This window comes from Lepidochelys olivacea, assembly GCF_965140295.1.
Source record: "Lepidochelys olivacea isolate rLepOli2 genome assembly, chromosome: 1".
NCBI classification, from domain to species: domain Eukaryota; kingdom Metazoa; phylum Chordata; order Testudines; family Cheloniidae; genus Lepidochelys; species Lepidochelys olivacea.
This window is the reverse complement of record NC_140411.1, coordinates 159,038,722-159,059,648: the sequence shown is the minus strand read 5'-3', so window position 1 is coordinate 159,059,648 and position 20,927 is coordinate 159,038,722. Positions and strand designations below refer to the sequence as shown.

Genomic DNA, 20,927 nt, shown 5'->3' with positions numbered 1-20,927 from the left:
TAAGTATCTTCCTTTTAAAGATGAACTGCAAAGCTGAAATGAAAACAGAGTTAAAGTCCAGAAATGCTAGCCAGGTTGCAGGAGTCCCATTCGGTGTCTAAGTAACTGTAATTTACTTTACCAAAAATACTCTCCTCCATTGTAAAATCCCATGGAATTTCCTGGTTAATAAAGAAATCCCAGAATGCATCTGTCATTGACATCACTCATACCATTAATCTCATGCAGTTCATGATAGCAGAGAGGACTGCAAATGATTAATTCCATTCTTAGAAATCGTGGCCTGGCACCTGTCTCCTGCACTAGCATAAAAACACACCAAATGGAACTAGGTATCTCTCTCTATTCTTAATTTTCATCTCAGGCTTGAATTCTGCCCCACTTCCCTTTCTTCTTTTAGAGAAGTGAGAGAAATAGTGCCTGCACCCCTGTCCACATATCAGACATTTAAAATACACCACACTTTTAATAGATGCCTGTTTACATGAGCAAGCCCAATGGCTTGAGAAAATGTCATCTAATCCCATCATGTAGGTTGTTTCTCACCCTCTGCTCTTATGTGAGTGTTTACTCATTAGTTCCAGAATAGCAGCCGTGTTAGTCTGAATCCTCAAAAAGAAAAGGAGTACTTGTGGCACCTTAGAGACTAACCAATTTATTTGAGCATAAGCTTTCAGTGTGTATGATTACACCCATTGTTTCATGTTCTCTGTGTATATAAAATCTCCCCACTGTATTTTCCACTGCATGCATCCGATGAAGTGAGCTGTAGCCCACAAAAGCTTATGCTCAAATAAATTGGTTAGTCTCTAAGGTGCCACAAGTCCTCCTTTTCTTTTTACTCATTAGTCCACATACCTTGGATGCATCATAAACATATTCAAATCATTCACAATAAAGAGTGGGCAATTAAGAACTCCAACTACAGACCACACCTCCCTGTGTCAAAGCCATTAGGGAGCTGTTGCTGAAACCCTTTAAAACCACATGAGCATCAAGCCCAAACAAGTCAGTTGGCAACTTTTTCTTCTCTGGGACAGTTAAAGATCCACCCATTCACGTCCACATTTAATTGAATTCATTGTTGAGTTCCCATTAAAACCATTTTTAAAACTAAAGAAACAATTGTAGGAAGGTACCCTACTGCATCACAGACATTTTCACAAAAGGTAGAGTAAGGTGGATTATGCAAATAATTGTCTGAATGGTCATGTTCTTGTGGTGTTCACTTTTCATGAACAGCTGAGGCCAAAAATGTTCATGGAAAAGGAATTTTAAAGCCATGTGTGTAAGTATTGCTGGAAATCAAATTATAAATTTTCAGTAGAAGTGCTTGCACATTCATTCAATGGAAGAATAGGAAAAATACCATGAGATCTAACTGATCACTCACAATTAGGCAACATGGCTCAAATTTGGAATATTACCATTCAATCCAGAGTAAAAAGTTCAAAAAGATCAAATAAATTCCAATAAATGCAAGAATAATGTTGTATGCAGGCATTATACAGGCAGAAAAGGGAAGCTAAGATCAAACTGAAAAGGAGTACTTGTGGCACCTTAGAGACTAACCAATTTATTTGAGCATGAGCTTTCGTGAGCTACAGCTCACGAAAGCTCATGCTCAAATAAATTGGTTAGTCTCTAAGGTGCCACAAGTACTCCTTTTTTTTTTGCGAATACAGACTAACACGGCTGTTACTCTGAAACCTAAGATCAAACTGTTTATTGCAATTCATACTGTTTATTGCAATTTAGCTCTACCCAGGTGCTTAATATTCTAATTTTTGCAAGATGTTGCTTACAAGTAGGGTTTTTTGTTTTTGTTTTTTGCAAATATTGCAGGTGTTTTGCAACAACAGACTGTAGATCTAACTAAGCTCCCTCCCTCCCCTGGAGTAAGTAAACGATCTTACACAATCAGCTAGGTTATGTTTATGCGATTATAAAGGGGAATTTGAAAGAAGTCATCAGCAGGATAGACAGTAAGTACTTGGCTGGAATTTGTAAAATCCCTGCCAGCTCCTGACTGGGGAAAAAAACCTTCTCCTGGACACAAAATAAACACAGAAGTGGCAAAAACAATCGCAAGAGATCCGTGGAAAGGGACATAAGATAAATGATAAAAAAATAAAGAGCCTAGTGCATGATAATACAAAAGATCCATTGGACAAAATGTATCAAAATTCGTTGCCTCAGTGGCTGAAGAAACACAAGATGAAACAATCCACCTTTGGGAATCATTTCAAAGCAGGGTCTCCGTGCACCATAAATACTGCACATAAATTGCCAGATTCTCAAACGTCATAAAGCAATGTCATTCCAATGATTATAAATTCTCAGGACCAGTTCAAGTGATGAAATAGGCTTTTCCTTTTCACCACCATTAGACGGATACCAAGCTTAGGACCATTGGACCAGATCCTCAGTTGTTGTAAATTGGTGTTACTATATCAAATCAATGCTAGATTGATGGCAATGAGAAGTAGTGAATTTCTCTTTGCATGGAGTCGAAACAACACAGAGAACAGCTTAAGCTAAGCTCTGCCCTTCACTGCCAATGCGTTAGCCACGTTTTGGATGGATTCCCCACGTGGATGAAGGGTAGTTTGGTCCCAAACCAATTCAGTTCTTCTTCACTGGCAGTCTCAGCACAGTGAGTGATGCTAGCGCAATAAAGGAGAAAGAAAAGGAGTACTTGTGGCACCTTAGAGACTAACCAATTTATTTGAGCATGAGCTTTCGTGAGCTACAGCTCACTTCATCGGATGCATACCGTGAAGTATGAAGTGAGCTGTAGCTCACGAAAGCTGATGCTCAAATAAATTGGTTAGTCTCTAAGGTGCCACAAGTACTCCTTTTCTTTTTGCGAATACAGACTAACACGGCTGTTACTCTGAAACCTGCAATAAAGGAGGTTAGAGATAAGGCAGGACTTGTATATGAAGCTGTGCCAAAAGAAGCTCTCTTCTGTGGCATAGCTACATCTACCCTAGGGGCTTCATTAGCATTGGTGTGTGTCTTTAGGGGTGTCATCCTCACACCCCTGACTGCTGTAGCTGCTGGTATAGATTTAAAGTGTAGGCCAGGCCTGAGGGTGAAATTTTATATACATGGAAATTATGTCCAGGGATCTAAGAATTTTTTTAAAAAAAAAACCTGTTATTTCACATATATAGCAAGTCATGGTGCTCTGGTCTCTACACACTCATGGACTAGATCCTCAGGTGGTGTAAATTGAAGTCAAAGGAGCTACACTGATTTGCACCAGCTGAGAATCAAGTTTTCATGCTTTTCCGCATGTGAGATGTTCACCTGGATAACATGACTTTAAACATTGCATTCTGTTGCTGGACGATGACACTTGGGATTTTTTTTCTGACCAATTTACATTAAAAATACATTTAAAGGCCCAGTTTTCAAAAGGTTATATGGGGGCACAGGGCCTACATTTTTATGCAGCCACATCAAAATTGCAGCCTGGTGGACACATACAACATTTTTGGCAGTTTACCTCTGCATGTGCACTGGAAGAGGCAAATGCATAAAGAAACCGGCAGCCTCCTATTATGCAAATACAAATGCATATGCAAATAAGTGACAGATCAAGACTGCTAGCATCTCTCGAAGTCTGAAAGCAGGAGACAAACCGATCTTTTCTCCAGCCAATATCCATCTCTTGGTCAATTTGGTAGTCCTCTGCAAAATACACAGCTCTTCCCCCTCAGTTCCCAGGGCAGGAGAGTAATCTTCTGCCAAACCAAGGTAGGGTTTGTGGGGCATCAAAAGCAAGATTCAATGCTGAGACCTTGCATTCCTGAAAAGATCTCGAAACTCGAGAGACCTGATGGACAGAACACCTTGATATGTAGCACAACTGGCAGCCTAGACACTCCCTTCCGAACACCATCATTGTCTTGCCCCTCCCCAGCCCCACATTCCCATGCCCTTCCTACTCCCTGCCCCCTAAAATTCCTGTCCCCCACATTCCTGTCTCCAGTCTGTTCCTGCATCCCCACATTCCCCTGCATCCAGTCTCTCTCTTCTCCTTCACACTTCCTGTGTCTCCTGCCTGGGTCGCACACGGCAAGTAGGGAAAGCTATCTTCACTAGCTTCAATCTCATTGGAAACAATGGTGGATGGTAGCACTATTTAGCAGGAGCAGTCTCATTTCCACCTGCAAATGATGTCGGGAGGGGGCAGCCATCTCAGCAGAGACGAGCCTGGCTTCAGTCCCACTACGAACTAAAGATGGTAGTTGCCTTTGCTAAGAAATGACCAGTTACAAGCAAGCCCCAGCTTTCTCCTGAACATCTTTAAATAAACAACCCCCAACTAGTCTTATTTATGACATACTGTATTTAAAACAGACTAAAAATTCAGAGGCAGCTGTTAAATTCTCTTACAACTGTTGGTGCTCTAGTTAAGCCCAAATCTTTTTGAAGATTTAGATTTACATTCCTAAATTAATTCCTCAAATTAAAATTTAAAAGGTTAATCTTGAAGGAAAAAATGGAACCGCTACAAATGCCAGAATCCTCTGTGCTTGCTGTAGTGCCTTACTGGGCCTAGGGCCTCTCTCGGCTCAAGGGGACTCAGATGGAATGCTTGTCTACTAGGAGAGAACCAAGCTGAAACCATTTGCATTGCATAGACCACGGTACTGTCAGATACCATCACTTGATTACCACAGATGTGGGCTGGATTCTGACATTACCTACAGGTGAAAGACTCAATTACCAGCCCTCTAAAACAGCTATTCCTCTCATTTAGTAATGTAATAAAAATGCCTGTAACGTCCTATGGACGTAAGTTTTAAATGAAGTCTAAAATCCACAAATCATACAGAAATAAGCGAAGTTGATATGTCAGAGTGTCTCAGAAGAAAAAGCCCTGCAGAATCAAGATACAATACACATAAGACAAAAATATTTTAAAACATTTTTATTTAAATATTAAATAACACATCAATCATTTTGGTGTACATTTTTCATTTTAACATAAGAAATAAAATGATCTGTTCAGTCATGGTAAAAAATAAAACTATACATCTTAATTAAACCAATCACATAGTGTCTTTAAATAGCCTATTGCATTGCAGTCTGCAGAACAGCACTGTCAAGATATCTACAAAAACCAAAACATTAAAAGTGACCTCTTTCTGCTCCAGGAATAATTCCAAAGAGGTTCTACACCAACTGGAAAAGGAAAAACAAACAGAAAAACCTATGAAAGTAAAGTGCTTGTCATTGCTTAGAACAGGAAACAAAAGACTTTCTGTGGCCTTTGATCTATGGCATTAAAACAAATATTGAAAAGAAAACAATTCTGTGTATTAAGTACTTGTGCTATCTCATGTGACAATGATGGCAAAGTTGCTGCTTTGTGATGAGCTGGCTTCTTCTCTCCCTCCTCCCTCTCCCCCTTTAAAAAAAACAAAAAGCAAAAAAACACTTTGCAAATTAGCATGAGACTTTGGTGTTTTCTCTGCTGCAAGGCACCAACCAGTCGAAGATTCAATCGAAGTAATTTCCCTACACCTTGAAGCTTCCAGACCACATAGCAGCAGCAGCAAGCTGGAGATATATCAATACAGACACGCAGATACTGTACACAGATAAAGTAATTTATGAAAGCCACAGACACTGAGCCACATAACATCTTTACCCCTTCCCCCTCAAACCAATTAACCTGGTTGATCTTTGGCTTTTTTAAAAAAGTAGGGTGTTTTTTTGAAAACGTGTAATACTGCAGGTTACAAGAAGCCAAGGTAACTTGAAGGCACCCTGTGTCACACTAAAGACCTGGGTCCTTTAAGCATTTAGATAGAATGAAACTATTTTTCTGACATTCAGATGGCAACTTTTGGCTAAACTGGCTCACTGCTTACTCACCTGCTACCAAAGCTGAACCCTCACCCCACTAATTCTTGTAAGAGGTTGTGGTCTATTCTCCCCTTTATACACACAAACTTCCATTGACACCAACATAAGTCATGCTCCGTCAGAGAGGGAGTTTACACCAGAAACACAATAGAAGCATATTACAAAGTATAAAAAAATAAGTAGTGTATATATTGTTTTCTTCTTCCTATTTATACACATATACAGTATTAAAAACCATACATAAAAACACCTAATCAAAAACCTCATTGATAATATGCCAAAAAACCCAAACAAACCAAACCAAACCAAACACCCAAAGATTGTGCTGTTTCACTCAGTTTTAATAGTTTTGTTCAGAAATAGCTGTACTCCTTTAGGAGTAGAATTCTGTTCTAGCCTATTCCTTTTGTCTTTGTATAATTATAACCTCGATATTGCACGCTTCCCCAAGAGTCAGTTCTAGCTGGACCCGGATAATGAAATGCGTAAAAATGTAATTAGCAGCAGAAATAAAATGTGCAGCACTAAGAAATATCCCTCAGGCAACTTCACAGGCAACCTCTGGGAGGCTTTTTGAAAGAAATAGTTCCACCCCAGAGCCCAATTTTACTCATTTCAATCCCAGTGCCTCTGCAGGAATACAGGGAAAACAACTTAGACAACATTTATGAAAAGATTCCTCGAGATTTAGAAAAAAAAAAAAAAAAAAAGACGACATTACACAATTTGGATCAGGATATCAGGGGATAAAATTCCAAGAGAGATTAATTGCTTCTGTGCTAATGATCAGAACTTGTTTTTAGCTGTTCTAGCTGATATATCAAGCAAGAAGTTCACAGTTTTCATTTAAAGCGTAAGTGTTTTTAGGGAGGAGGTGTTGGTTCCTTTAAAGTGAGTATCAACTAAACAAAAACAAATGGCAATGCTTCCATTTTTAAATTTTATCAATGCATAATGTTGCATGCCACTGTTTTTTTTAAGAGGTAATCAGCTTCACAAGCCCATAAAAGAATATTGTGAAAAAGGGAGGCTCTGGTCCCTTCTTTGAAAAGCCTCTCCCTGCTGTGTCACCACTACTGACAGCTGTTAAAGTCTTGCATAACAGCAGAGCTGTATTGGTCTGACTTAAGTACAGTACCAAAGTGTTCTACCCGGCCTCATCCATCCCTGCTTCCCACCCCCTACCCACCCTTCATTATTTGTCTTCAAAAACATTTTTCAGTTTCTATTCATATTTGTTCAGTGCAAGAATAATAGAAGCCAAAAGACATACATATTGCTTGTTTCAGTTCTATAAAGTTGTTAGCTTTCTGAACCAGACAGCCTCTTCACATACTTCAAAATTTATTGCTTCTGAGAGTCACTCATCCACACGCCACCAGCAATCCATGGAACTAATGCTGTGGAACAATGGTGGAAGTCCTTTGCAAAAATAAAAAGAGGGGTGTGAGCTACAACAGCAGGAGCTCTCATTTCACCAGGACAAATTTCCCCAGCTGGCTGGAAGTGAGGTCCTCCATTTCACAGTCCCCATTCTGCAAAGTGACAGCATCGTAGCTCGGAGACTGCACAGAGAAATTCTGTTGCTGAGAGAAGTTGGTGGTGGTGATCGGAGAGACATTGCTGCTGATGTACAGTTGGGTGTCTAGAAGATGAGCAGCTGAAGACACTGGTGAGACACTGACTCCAAAGAGGTGAGGTTGGAGCAGTTGGGTGTTGCCACCAAATGCCAGCTCAAATGAGTTCTCCCTTCGTAGCTCTGACAGCAGAAGAGAGTTAGATGTTTTGTAAGTGCCTGTACTGTCAGGAGAGAGGACGCAGTGTGTGGCAGACACCCGAGAGGGCTGGTGACATGTTGGCTGGATCAATTGGTGATGCTGTAACTGGAGCATTCTGAATAAGATTCCAGAGTGAAGGAAATTAATACTTCTTGATCATACTGTTCTTCCCTGTAGCACTTCCCCAAACACTGCCGACCTTACTGGGGCATTTAAAGCATTTTGAGCAAAAGTTTAGTAAAACTAGATACAAATATGGTAATCTTTGGAAGTTACAACAGCAAAATTAGGGCACAATTTGGTCCACTATGAATATACATTTCAGTGACTAAGAACTGTGCTTCACTTGTGAGCTGTAACTCTACCAAATTACAAGGCCCTATCTCCATGCCACAGGAAAGTATCTTTCCCCCAAATTAAACAAAAATAAAGCTCTGACAGGCAGAAGTAGTATGTTTTGCCCTTCCAATACATATGGCGTTTGATGTGACTATCTTAAAATCTACATGATGATCTTAAAACCTAAGAACTCCTGTGAAATATGTAGGTCGGCATTATACTCATTTCACAAATACATAAGCAGAGTTACAGAGAAGTTAAGAGGCTTGTCCATGGTCACAGGGCAAGAGCCTGAAAGAGAACCCAGTAGTCCTAACCCTCAGCCTCATTCCCTGACCAAAAATGAGGTTCTATGAAAAAAGAACAGCTCTTTGTAGAGGAAGCTCAACATGGATTATATGTCCCTGCCTTGTTCAAGTCTCTATGCTAAGCATGCTTTCTCACCTCTGCTGTTGCAACACCTCCTCTAGCAGGCTTCGGCCCTCTCTGCTGCTTCCTCCATTGCTGTACATGCACGTGTTCTGCTGAGAATGCTGGAAAGGGCTCATGCCACTGCGTGCTGCCCGAGCGGATGAAGACTGGCACACCTGGCGAGCAAAGCCCTTGATTTTGTTCAGCCCAAGGAAACCTTTGGCTCTAGCATTCTTTCGTAACTGTTGTCTAAATGCCTTCAAGCCTAGAGGCAAGAAAAAAATATATATATATGTGTATTCATCATTAGCGTTTTGCCTAGATGCTCCACTTCTTCGTTGATCAGCAATTCCCAACCTCTGTGGGCAACTGCACTCGTTTACTAGAGTGAGACTTCAGGTGAAACAGACACTTCACATTCATCTGCATGCCCTATAGTCAGCAATGAAGCTTATGCACTTGCAAGACTGTGGTTTGGGGCAGCTCAAGCTCGACTAGATTGGGGCACGTACAGATGCTCCCCAGGTTACGCAAGAGCTGACTTACGCAAATCCGCATTTACGGAAAAAGTTCTGTAAGCTAGAAATAGGAGGGTTTTTTAGGGATGAGGGGGGCGCATAACGGTTGGGTATAAGTTACTGACTTACGCAAAATTCGACTTACGCAAGGCATTCCAGAACAGAATGATTGCATAAGTCGGGGAGCGTCTGTACAACTAAATTGGAAGTGGGCAGTAGTGGTGTACCGGACTCAGTGTAAAAGAGTAGAACACCAAGAATAGCTGTCACAGAAATGGGAAATTCTATATTGGTCCGTGGATTTGGGAACCTCTGGGGTAGGTGACTTACATGAAGTCAAGTTATCCCTTATGTTCTATGGCACTATCATGATGGACACAACAGAAAGCCCTAAGTTAGGATGGATAAGTCAGAGTAAGCTTCCCAAAATATTACCGTGTTGCTAATTAGAAAAGTGTACAGCCAACTATACAGCAAGAAAGGAATTACCTTGAGTTAATGAGGTATCAGATGCACGTCTTCCTTCCTGGAAGCTGACAGGCAGCAGAGAAGCACCTCCCATGCAGTCCTGGGCTTGCAGCCCTGGAGCGTCAGATTGGGAAGTCAGAAACGGTGATGTCATCCTGGCTGTGGCTGGGTTACCAGTCATTACTTGATCTGCCAAACAGCTGCTCAGAGCCACTGAGCTGTTTGAAGATGAGGTGAGGCAGCTGTCGGAACTAGTTCCTTCTGTGGGGCTTGTCGAAGAGGAAATGACTATGCCTACAGATGAAGGGGAGAAGGGGAAGGTGAAGAGAGAACATTTCCAAAATGGAGTACAGGAAGAAAAAATTGCCATCAGATTAGTCTGTCCACCTACACTGCAATTATACATAACCTGTCAGCATCAGAAGTCTCAGATAACAATAGAACAGCAACTCATGTTGTACTAGGACATGATTCCATCAAGGGTTGCTGAGGTCATAAACAATCTGAATTCAGTGTTCACTTGCAATCTAGTGTGCACACTCAATATAGAATTTGTTTCCCTGAGACCAGCACTTACTGTGTGCTATTTGGCGCTAGAGCCCTAACACGGATTTTTGTTTTTTTCAATTGCACAAGGCTCTCCCCTGCTCCAGCTAAGTCAATAGCAACATTTCTATTGATTCCAATAGAGGAGAGATTTTATGAGGTTTTACTGTGGTGGAGGGGTGCAGGAAGGAGTTGGAGGGTACGATATAAAGAAAGAACACTTCCCTTTAAAAATATGTAGGTAATTACTAAAAAAACTTCCCAAACTACTGCTAGCTGGGGTCTCTCCCAAGTAATACAACTGCGTAAGATTATGCAATTTCTAGGAGAGTTTTCAGAAACCATGTTATTTAAATTTAAAAATAAATACCCAATGAGTGAACATTGCAGACCATTTACTACTGACCTTCTCTACCCTAAGTCAGAATGGTGGCGAAAATAGCAATTAATCACGGATATTTGTTGTATGCAATCTTCTATGGGAGCCATCACCGTATTCCACCCCTCACAGCCCATATTTCAGAGACCTTCCTCCCTGCAGGACTTACATGGAGGGGTACACGGATAGAAATGAGTAGTGACTTCAGCCAGCGTGTGCCTCCTGCTGGTGTTGCTGGGGAGGTGAAGAGGGTTGTAGGCCTTGATTTCCTCCTCCAGGTCTTTCTCCTGCCTCACCTCCTCACTAATGGTGGTTTCTAGCAAACTGTTGGGAGAAATGGAGCGATTCCTGAAGAGACCATTGAAGTTGGGATCCACAGGAAAGAATACTGGCTGCAAAGACATTAGAATACAGGAAATAAGTGAAAAGCTGTTAGTTTATTTTCGAAAAAATATTCTCATTTGTTAGAGCTTTGCAAAGCTCTTCAGTGTGCCTTTATTATGCATATTGTGATGAAAGGGCATTGTGACACTGTATTTATATCTTATGTTTAAATTTTGGGGAGGGAGGGGTGGAGAGGCGGAAACAGGCAAGTGCTAAATATACTTTTAAACCTTTGTCATGTCAAATGGATAGAACAATAAAAATCTGTAGGTGAGATTTAGTTGAGAGCACCAACCTGTAATGGACTGTTCATGTCACAATCCATTTCTGCTTGCAAGGATGACTGAATCAAGTTCTGAGGTTGATGGTAAAGCAGAGATGATCTCAGGGATTCACTTGCAAGGCTGTCTTGAGGCATCTGAAGGCAAAAAAAGATTTAGAGAAGGCATCCTCTAAACTGCAATTCAAAAACTTCATATGTTGTTTGCATACTGAGTTTCTAAAGCATCTTCCATCCAAGCTTCTCAAAGCATTTGGCAAGAATTAACAATTTTACCCTCTCAACTCACACATAAGTAGGAACCCATGAAGCTCCCTTTCACAGATGGAAAAGCTGAAGTACAGAGATTAAGACAACTGCCAGGAGGTGACATAAGAAGTCTGTGGCAAGCAGGGAATATAACCCAGATCGCCTGATGTCAGTTCTGTGTCTTAATCACCACCCCAACCATCCCTTCTTTTTGTTAAAAAAAGAATGAAAGAAAAGAAAATCTAACTGACTCATGGAATCTCTCTGAGGTGGCTGTAACAAGGAATCAGAGGAAGTTTAATTGCTGTGCTTCTGAAAGGATATATTTCAATGAGAAGCCTGATCACTTGGTGAATTACTGACGAGCACTGGAGAGAGACTGTTCTTTGGACCATAAACTAGTGCCAGTGATTAGGAAATGGGCCATTAGTATTCAATCAAGCACCAAATTCAATCAGCAGCCTGCTGAAGAATGGAATACTGTACCCTCTAGTTTGAGGACAGAGATTAAGTTTGACTCAGAGGACCTCTCTATGGCTTTCCCATGACATTACGGGCAGCAATGTCTGCTAAATAAAGTAAATGATACAGCAAAGTAACAGAATAAGAATACCAGCAGATGTGACTTTATATTAGATAATGCACCTTCTTACCTCAATGTTGCTGAGCTCAGAGCTCCTTGGTCTTTGCTGACGGCCAGTCACTGGACGATTGGACAACTGGTTGTTTCGGTACTCCTTGAGGCGCTCCAGGAGAAGGTAATAAATTGCAGCAAAATGGTTGTAGCTGCTGTTTTGTAGAGACTAGAAGATATGAAAAGGATTCTTGAGATACAGATAAATCAATTTAAAGAACTCAAAAAGCAGCAACAGGGGCTCAGAGTTTAACAGCACTGTGTCCAATAATTTGTGAATAAGTTTTACTGAACATTATACAGTTACATTGAATCAAAGTTAATTTTTGATCACACACACTATATATAAAAATAAAACTGAGTAGCTAACCTCTTGTTCTTTCCTAAGTAACCGATTTGCATGCAAGTGTTGTCTAACCATCGGCACTTTATTAGTCAATGAGCAAGTATCTAAGAAGTAAGCACCACTCATACTAGAAGGGCAAGCCACGGCTCACCTCAACTGTTCTCCGCCTATCAATGCCAAGAGTCTGCATGATCCCGAGGACTTGCTCATTGTAGTCACCCAGGTTAGAGTTGTAGTTCTGCATGGAGAAGGATAAAGATTGCTGCTGATGGAGAGAAGGGTCTGCTTGCATCCACTTGTGCTGCTTTATCTGGGCAATGGTTATTCGTTTAGTTGGGTCCACAACTAGCATCCGTCGGATTAGTGTTTCACAGTCTAGACAAAACAGAAAATGCCTTTAACAAGTGGTAAAAATAAAAGCCAGCCACATACAAGAGGCTATTAGTTATTTTACTGCTGCATTTAGACAGCACTAGGAAATCTCTTCATCAACATTATATCAGACCAGTTTTAAGTGGGTGCAATTCTACAGATGTTTCATCCACTTACAGTAAATCTGAATTTGGCACATAGTCCGTTACATACGCATGCTGCTGGTCTCCATGTTAGCACTTACTTGTCTGTGAGCAGCTTTGATTATATTGTTAAGATTAAATTAGGTAAGGGATACTATTAAGGCCTAGGTCACAGTAGTAACAATATCCTTTAATTCCCCTTTTGACAAGATTGTTCAAGAATGAGCTAGATTGCTAAACCTTATTGTTTTTACTGTCCTTGATAGCATATTCCGAAATTTTAAAATATACTACTAGTGTACAGTTACAATCTTTTGAGAACTACACCCACCTAAGAATTACAGCCTAATATCATTAAAATGCTATTTAAAAAAAACCCACTTATTTCTCCAGCAAGAGTGTGAATTAGCCATTAGATAAATAAATAAATAAATCTATACTGAATCTAAAAAAGAAAAAGTGTAAGCCCTTTAGATGTATAACAGATCCCGGGAAAGAAAATGTGCTAGTGTATGCTGCAAGTACAACACTAAAGAAACTCTGCTGAAAACCTAAGAAAGGGAAAGCACAATGTGTGATTGCAAAATATTCCCATCTGTCATTGCCCTGAAAAAGATAAAAATGCAAAATCTAACAGATGGAGAGGCAGAAAACGGATTCCTTCACAAAAAGACCCAGATTACCAATCAGCCCCCTGTTGGTAGCCCCTTTTCTGGTGTTAAGATTCCAGGAAACGTACCTTGGGACATGAAGTAGGGGATGCGGAATCGTCCCTCCAGCACTCTTTGTCTCAGAGTTGGTAAATTGGGTCCATCAAAAGGCAGAGAGCCACAAACGAGGACATACAGCACCACACCAAGGCTCTGTTAACAGAAAATAGCACAGCATGTAAGGGACTGGAGTACAGTTAGCAATCATGAAAGCCCAGGAAGAGTTTGATGATGCATAAAATGTGAACACTATAAAACAAAGCTTACCCATATATCAAGGTGAGGTCCTTCGTATTCCTTGCCTTCAAAAACTTCAGGGGCTGCATAAGGTGGGCTTCCGCACCAAGTGGAGAGGGGCTCCCCTGATTTGTAGAAATTTCCAAATCCAAAGTCTGAAGTAAAGAGAAGAGTCTGAAGTGAGACTTCATGAAATACCAGGTTAACATTTCGAAATCAGAGAAAACGAAGGAAAACCAGACTTAGGACTTGTCTACATGGTGGGGTAATACAAAGTACAGTTCCCTAGTGCACTTAGGGAAATTTTACTGTGCACCAGCAGGGTCTACATGGATCAATTAATGTGCAGTATGTTAGGGCACTTAAGAAATCACACTGCTGTAGTATGCCTTATCTCACCAAGTACACAAGCCCTTATTGCATAGAAGTTCTACACTTATTCATTTAACCTAGGCTTTTTCAACAAGAAGATATATTCAGAAAAATAGTACTATCAGTATGTTCATCTATACAGCAGTTTTAAAAAGTTTTTTTTTATTGTACATATTTATAGGAGCACCTAGCTCTAAGACTATAGAAACAGGACTTCATTTCCTGCTTTATATTTTAGCAAAAGTAACCATGTAAATGTTCTCACCTGCTAACTTGATATTCATGCTAGCATCTAACAGAAGGTTCTCAGTTTTGAGATCCCTGTGCACTATGTGATGGCTGTGACAGTATTCCACTGCAGAAAGGATCTGCCAGAACTTCTTTCGAGCTTCACTCTCGCTCAAGTGTCCATTGGAAGTCAAATGATCTGTAGCACACAAAAATAAATTATGAACAAGAATTAACACCTGGCAGTATGTTTTCATTACCCTGACAAAGCTGCATTCACCATTTGGTATTTGTGACACCTGACTCTGACTTTTGGGAAACCTTTAACACTACGTCAAAAACATATCTTCTTATTACCCTACATGACTACCAACAATAAAGTAGGGTTTTCTAAATCTAGGTAAGTGTTAGTTATTTCAGTGAGAACTTACCAAACATTTCTCCATTTTTTGCAAACTCAGTAACAATGTAAAGCATATCCTTTGTCTCCATAACCTGTCAAGACAAAAATTAGGACACGTTACAGGTCTCTGAAATTGTTTTTACGAAAAAAATGCCATGTCCTAAATCTAGAACCTCTTAGTGCAATTATTTACAGCCACTTTAGGCAGCAACCCAAAGGCCTTCATTCCTGAACCACAGTACTCCTTTCAGGCAGAGCTATTCAGAAAGATAGCGAATTAATGCTTGCATATCCAACATACACAGTTACTTGCTTCCTCCATACTCTTTTCCCCCCCATATCCTCAAATGTCTATGAAATAGGCTTATGGAGTATTTCAGCAAGCTTTACTTCAATTGCAATACATTTTTTAATGAAAACAGAGTTCAGTAATCACTTTTGATCACTCAAGGACATTTTAAATTAAAAAACGGGTTTCTGGAATTCAAGGACTTTGTGCTAAAAAGGCTAGCAGATACAAAGATCATTAGAGCAGAAATTTACAGCAAGAACACAGTGAAGAAGCGATATCATATACCCTAGTCCCACCTGGTATCAGATATGATACCTTAGCCTGCAAGGTGACAGCTCTGCCGGGCAAGCAACAAAAGCTTGCTTTTTGAGCAAACTATACTGCTCCATGTCTGTCAACAGCAAGTGTCAATCCTAGCCAAAAGTTCATTTATTGAGCTAGTACTGATTTACTTTTAAACATTTGCTACTGACTTCCATAAAATGGGTTATAAACTAGCCAATATACTTCCTTTTTTTGGAAGAACCTCCCCACCCCCCCTAACCAAAATAACCCTGTACAGCATTTCACATATTTATTTTTAGTGACTGGGACATATTTTTCCTTTTTGTTTCAACAGTTAGCATGAACTATTTACCGAGAATGGCTCTTCAATGAGAATTGTATTTTTTGCTCCTTCGGTAGAGGCTTACAAAAACCAAACAGGTGTCAATGCTACTTCAGAGGCCATAATTTTCAACTTTCTTTGAAAAAGGATTTATGTCGAAGAGAGGGAAGGGAGCGCTCTCATCTCCCCTGCAATGCCATGCACAAACGAAAACAAATAAAAACGGGAGAAAAGGAAGAGAAGTTTCCAATTTTAAAAAACTGAAGGGAAGGAGTTTAAGTGTTCTGGGAAAGGTGCCAGCTGGATGAAAGTTAGATGCTGGTGTTGAAACTAAAACACAAAAAAGCCATCAACACTGATATGTCATCTCGTTCCACCCCTACTTTTCAAACACCAACAAATAGGTACAGTATCAGTTACAACAACAACGAAGAAGAGAAAATTCAGTTGGAAAGTTAAACTATGATCTATTACCTGTGTCATTTGTTCAGTTAAATAATCTGGTTCAACAAGGTGGGATTTAAGCTAATTTTTTAGAGCCTTGAAATACAATTTTCACCTGCATCATTCCACTGAAGTGCAATCAACAGAATGGTTACAATACCTTTATGTATCCTATATAGCTCTACAGGCAAGAGTGACGTCAATCAAATATTAATGCCAAATAATTTTTTCACAATTAATAATATAAAGATCAAGTACTCAATAACCAATGTCTTCACTTAAGCACCTGCCTTACTGGCTCTTCTACTCTACTTTGTGTTAACTGACCTCCACAACATTTAAAAAAAAAAAAAAAAAAAAGTAAAGATCCAAACTGATGACAGTATTTTCTACTTCACACTGCATTTCAGATCTGCTGCTAGATTTCTTAATCCATCATTTACCCTCCCCCCTCCCCCCCCCCCCAACAGACAAATCGTGATACCACATCTTCTTAAATCCACATGGTACTGTTTAAGACGATTAGGGGGAACTTACACCAAATGCCAATTAGATCAAATACAGTATTTAGCATTTGCAAAGCAGCCCTTGCTCATCAGGCAGCAGTGATCCCATTTTCTGCACAGCACACTAGTTTGTCCTTACACTTAATACTTATTGGAACAAGAAATGAACTAAATTAAAATACCCACATACAAAATAAAATGTGGAAGATGTTGGGGTTTTGGTTTTTTGGTTTGATTCCAAAACTAACAAACATGATTAGTGTAAGGAGCAAACAAATGCATAATGGCCTGTAGCGGTAAAGTCTTTAAATAAAGGTAAAAAAAATGCATTTTTTTAAATTCACAAATTTTAGAGCAGCTCAGTTTGACCATTGATTCACTATTTGAGAGGTTTCAACAAAAATGACATTCAAGTTTGGTTCTGTTTTATTTTACAAGAGCTTAAATTTTGCTAGAATAATTTGCAAGTAGGATATTTCTATAGCTCTTAAAAACTGAAAAAGCAGAAGAATCAGGGGGAAAATGAGTTCCTTAACAATACAAGTAGCCAATTCCATCAATTTCAAGATCAATTCCATTTGATCCAAAACTAACTTGAGTCAATTTTGACTCTTTCCACTAAAAGTGCTTAAAAATTAAAAAAGCCCACTGAGGTTAATCATACGATAAACCTGCTCAAAGAGAACACTAAAAAAAATATTAAATACAATGCTTATTGTATTTGTTTAAATACTTCAAAAAGTACAATGTAAGTTCTCTCCCTGCACGTGCAATTTAGAACCATGTGCAAGATAAGATCATTAGCAACCAAACCCATGGGATTCAAGTAGACCTAACATGAATGCAGTCATCAGAACAGATCTTACCTGATACAGCTTGATAATGTGGGGATGGTTCAAAAGCTTCATTATCTGGACCTCTCTGTAAATTTTCTCCAGGTTGCTTGGATCTAATCTTGTTTTGTCTATAATCTTTATTGCAACCTATAAATTTAAAACACAAACCCAGACAGTTATAAAATATGTACTTATGCTGCTGAAATTCTGAATAGTTCAAACAAAACAATTTTAAAGCGTATGAGTCTGCCAAACTGAGTCTCGTTTCCATTATTAAATGCAGGCTATATTATATATTTTAATTTCCCTATTTCACATAAAAAAATTACACAAAGTAATGAACAGAACTATAGTTCTCAGAGTAGCAGCCGTGTTGGTCTGTATCCGCAAAAAGAAAAGGAGTACTTGTGGCATCTTAGAAACTAACAAATTTATTTGAGCATAAGCCTTCGTGAGCTACATCTGATGAAGTGAGCTATAGCTCACGAAAGCTTATGCTCAAATAACTATAGTTCTGATTTCTGCACAGGACCTATTAAGTCACCTAGTCCATACCCCCTTAATGCAGGATCATCCCCGATAAACTATTTTCTATTGCATTGCCTAGTCTGGTTTTAACACGCATATTACAATTGTAGTTTAATTTATAAACCAACTAATAAGAAAACTCTTTACTCACATAGATTTAAAAATGAAAATTCTTCAATTTTTTTCCTGAATTAACTTCCTCATTTAATGAAAAACAAACTAAGGAACTCTAAAGTCTAAATAGCAAGATTTCATGCTCTCTTTCTACACAAATTACTTTAAATTTGCACAACCCTACCTACTCTTTAAGGATACACATAGGGCTAAATAATTAAACTGAAGTGTTAAAACAGTTGGCAATATTTTCTTAAATCTATTCTTGTGTTTTTATTTTACATCATCTGTGTTTATAAAACCACTAAGAAAAACAAAAAAACCCTCACGTATAGTTTTATCTATTATTACTATCACACAATCTATCGCCTTGATTATATTTTGTACAGTACCACAATATTACTGTATGTTAGTTTATTTCACCACATTTGAGGGGGTAGGGGAAAACTTACCCAGAAAGTTTCATGCCCTTTAAAATTTGGTTTCCTATATGAAACTATAGAGTAGATTTCACACCCACCTGCGTTTTGGTTACTCTGTGCCTGGCCAGCTTTACCACTGCGAAATTTCCTTTTCCCAAGGTCCTCTCAATATCATAAAATCCAACCCGGAGAGGCCTTCGCTGGGCTTGATTTGGAGTGGGAACAGAGGTATAATCTGACATGATCACCATGGCTTAGACTTTGGTGGGCAACAAGCAATATTTAGAAGGTATGCATAAGTGCGCCTCTTTAAGCCTTGCACCTGTGTAAAGATAAGAGACACTAATAAATCAAAGGGAGCTTTTGCTTTCTCCTCCAGATGAAAACTAGTAACACTCAAACAACACTGATCAGATTTTAAAGGTTTCACCGAATCTTTAAATTGTGCAGGGTGGAAAGCTTTGAACTAGTCAGGCAGACCGCACAACCCAACTTCTTGGAGACACGGACCAACTTTCCCCTACGCTTCGCTCAGAGCCCAAGGTTAGTTATGAAACGGCCTGGGAGTCTCTTCCTAGCAAAAGCCCGGTATTAGCGACTCGCCGCGAAGAGCAGCTAATAAAAAGACACCCCACGCCCGTTCATAGCCATGCGCTTTTCAGATCCCTGGGATCCAGCCCTCTACCTCGTTCCCCTTGGAAGAAAGCTGCCCAATTCTAGCGGCCAGATGCCCCGATTGAATAGGAACACTCCCAAGATTGGGGCTTTGTCTTCTACCGGCGCCTATTACCCCGCCCCTCCCGTCCTCATTTTTCACACTTGCTCTCCGGTCACCAAGCCGCCGCCAACCTCCTCCCCCCAGCCCAAAGAGGCATCGCTAACAGCAGCCAAACCCCCCCCCCACACACACACACTCCGCCTCAGCCCCGAGCACCCAGCAGGCGCCGCAGCGCTGCCCGCCGAGCCTCCGCGACCCAGCCACAGGCTTCCCCGCCGGGCGCGCACTGGGCTGCGGCTTCCCCGGCTGCGCAGAGGAGCCCAGCGCCCGCAGGGGGGGGGGGACCGCTTGGCACTTCGGGGCGCTTCGCTCCTGTCCCCGCCGCGGCCGGGTTGGGGAGCGCGCCCCCCGCCACGCTTCCCCCCGCAGCTCCGGCCGCCAGCGCCGCGGCTCTCCCCGCGCACCGCCCGCCCGCTCCCCAGCAAGCGGCCCCGCGCGCTCCTCAGACAGCGCCGCCGCGGCTCCGGGTACCTGCGCGCGGGGGCTCCCCAGTCCCCGGCTCTCGCGGCGCTGCTGCTCCAGCGGCTGCCTCCGCGCGCTCTGGGCGTGCTGCTGGGGGCAGAGGAGCACGCGGGATCCCCCTTCTCCCGCCCACTGCCCTCCCCGCCCGAAAACCGAGACAGACCCATTGACGTCACTTTGACGCCAGAGAGACGCGCGCCCAAGCGCGAGGCTGAATGAGAGCGAGACATCGGGCCGTTGCCAAGAGACGAGCTGTTCTGACGCGCGGCCTGATGGAGCCGTCGCCCCGGAGACCAATGGGCGGTGACGTCAGGGCAAAAAGGGGGGGGGAGACAACCGGGCACCTGTCCCCGGCGTCACGTGACCCGTTTGTTATCGTTGCGGGGTCGCCCCCTGCCGGAGCCGCCGCGGCCCGGACTAACCCCCCGTGAACTGGAGCCGGGCCACGAATTAACCCCCAGTGCGCCGGCGCCGAAGTGACTAAGGAAGCCGCCGCGGACCAAATTAGCCCCGGCCAGCTGGGACCACCCAGGGGCCCTTCACCCCTGCGGTGCCGGCAGCCTGTCTGCACGAGGCAAACAATGGGCTTTTGACCACGGTGTTTCCTAGCCTGGGAGCACCGTGCGGGGGACCCGGTGGGTGTACGCGTGGCTGCCGCGCTTCCCGTGCACCGGCCCCCGGGCACGCGAGCGCCAAGACGGGCTGGGCGGCTTCACCCTTTGTTTGCTGGGGCAGCCGTGGCCCAGAGGAGAAGCTGGATGTTGGGAAGAGAACGGAGCTGACACGGGGATGAAGCCGGGAGCGAGGGTGGGGTGGCACTTGTTGCCCGCTCTCGCTGTTTATTCTACCGCATGTTATGCAGTATTTGGTGTTTTTCTGACAGCCCCAGCTCCCGGGGCCGTTTTATTACAGGAGAACCTCAGCTTTCGTTTCAAAGGAAAGTATGCTTCTAGCTTGCCCAGTCATGGGGGGGGGGCGGGGGGAAATGGGAAACCATGAACCCCACAGTCTCAAAAACCCGTACAACAAATCAGAACCAAAAAAAAAACCCACCACGATTATTTTTGAAAGTCCTAGGGTTTTTAAGTCTATCTCATGATATGTTGGGGCCTGACTCATGATTTTGGAATCCTTGGAGTTGGCGAGACTGTTAACCCTATGCATGCAAGAGACGAGGCACAAGACGTTAACCCCTTCTCATGTTAGAGGAAAAGGTGTACCATTTGGGTTAAGCTCCAGCATGCTGGAAGCATTC

At 41.7% G+C, this 20,927-nt stretch overlaps 1 protein-coding gene across 1 annotated transcript; it reads right to left on the bottom strand.

Annotated features, from left to right (window-relative positions):
* Positions 1–4,975: 4,975 nt before the first annotated feature.
* Positions 4,976–19,805, bottom strand: SIK1 (salt inducible kinase 1). Its single transcript, XM_084630878.1, has 14 exons — positions 19,682–19,805; positions 18,531–18,754; positions 17,399–17,515; positions 14,712–14,775; positions 14,318–14,479; positions 13,711–13,835; positions 13,473–13,596; positions 12,370–12,593; positions 11,892–12,041; positions 11,005–11,127; positions 10,495–10,717; positions 9,422–9,694; positions 8,448–8,679; positions 4,976–7,779 (listed from the first exon to the last, which is right to left on the bottom strand). Exons 2-14 carry the CDS (start codon positions 18,681–18,683, stop codon positions 7,356–7,358), a joined length of 2,394 nt encoding a protein of 797 aa, XP_084487004.1. The 5' UTR covers positions 18,684–18,754; positions 19,682–19,805; the 3' UTR covers positions 4,976–7,355.
* Between the last annotated feature and the right edge of the window lie 1,122 nt (positions 19,806–20,927).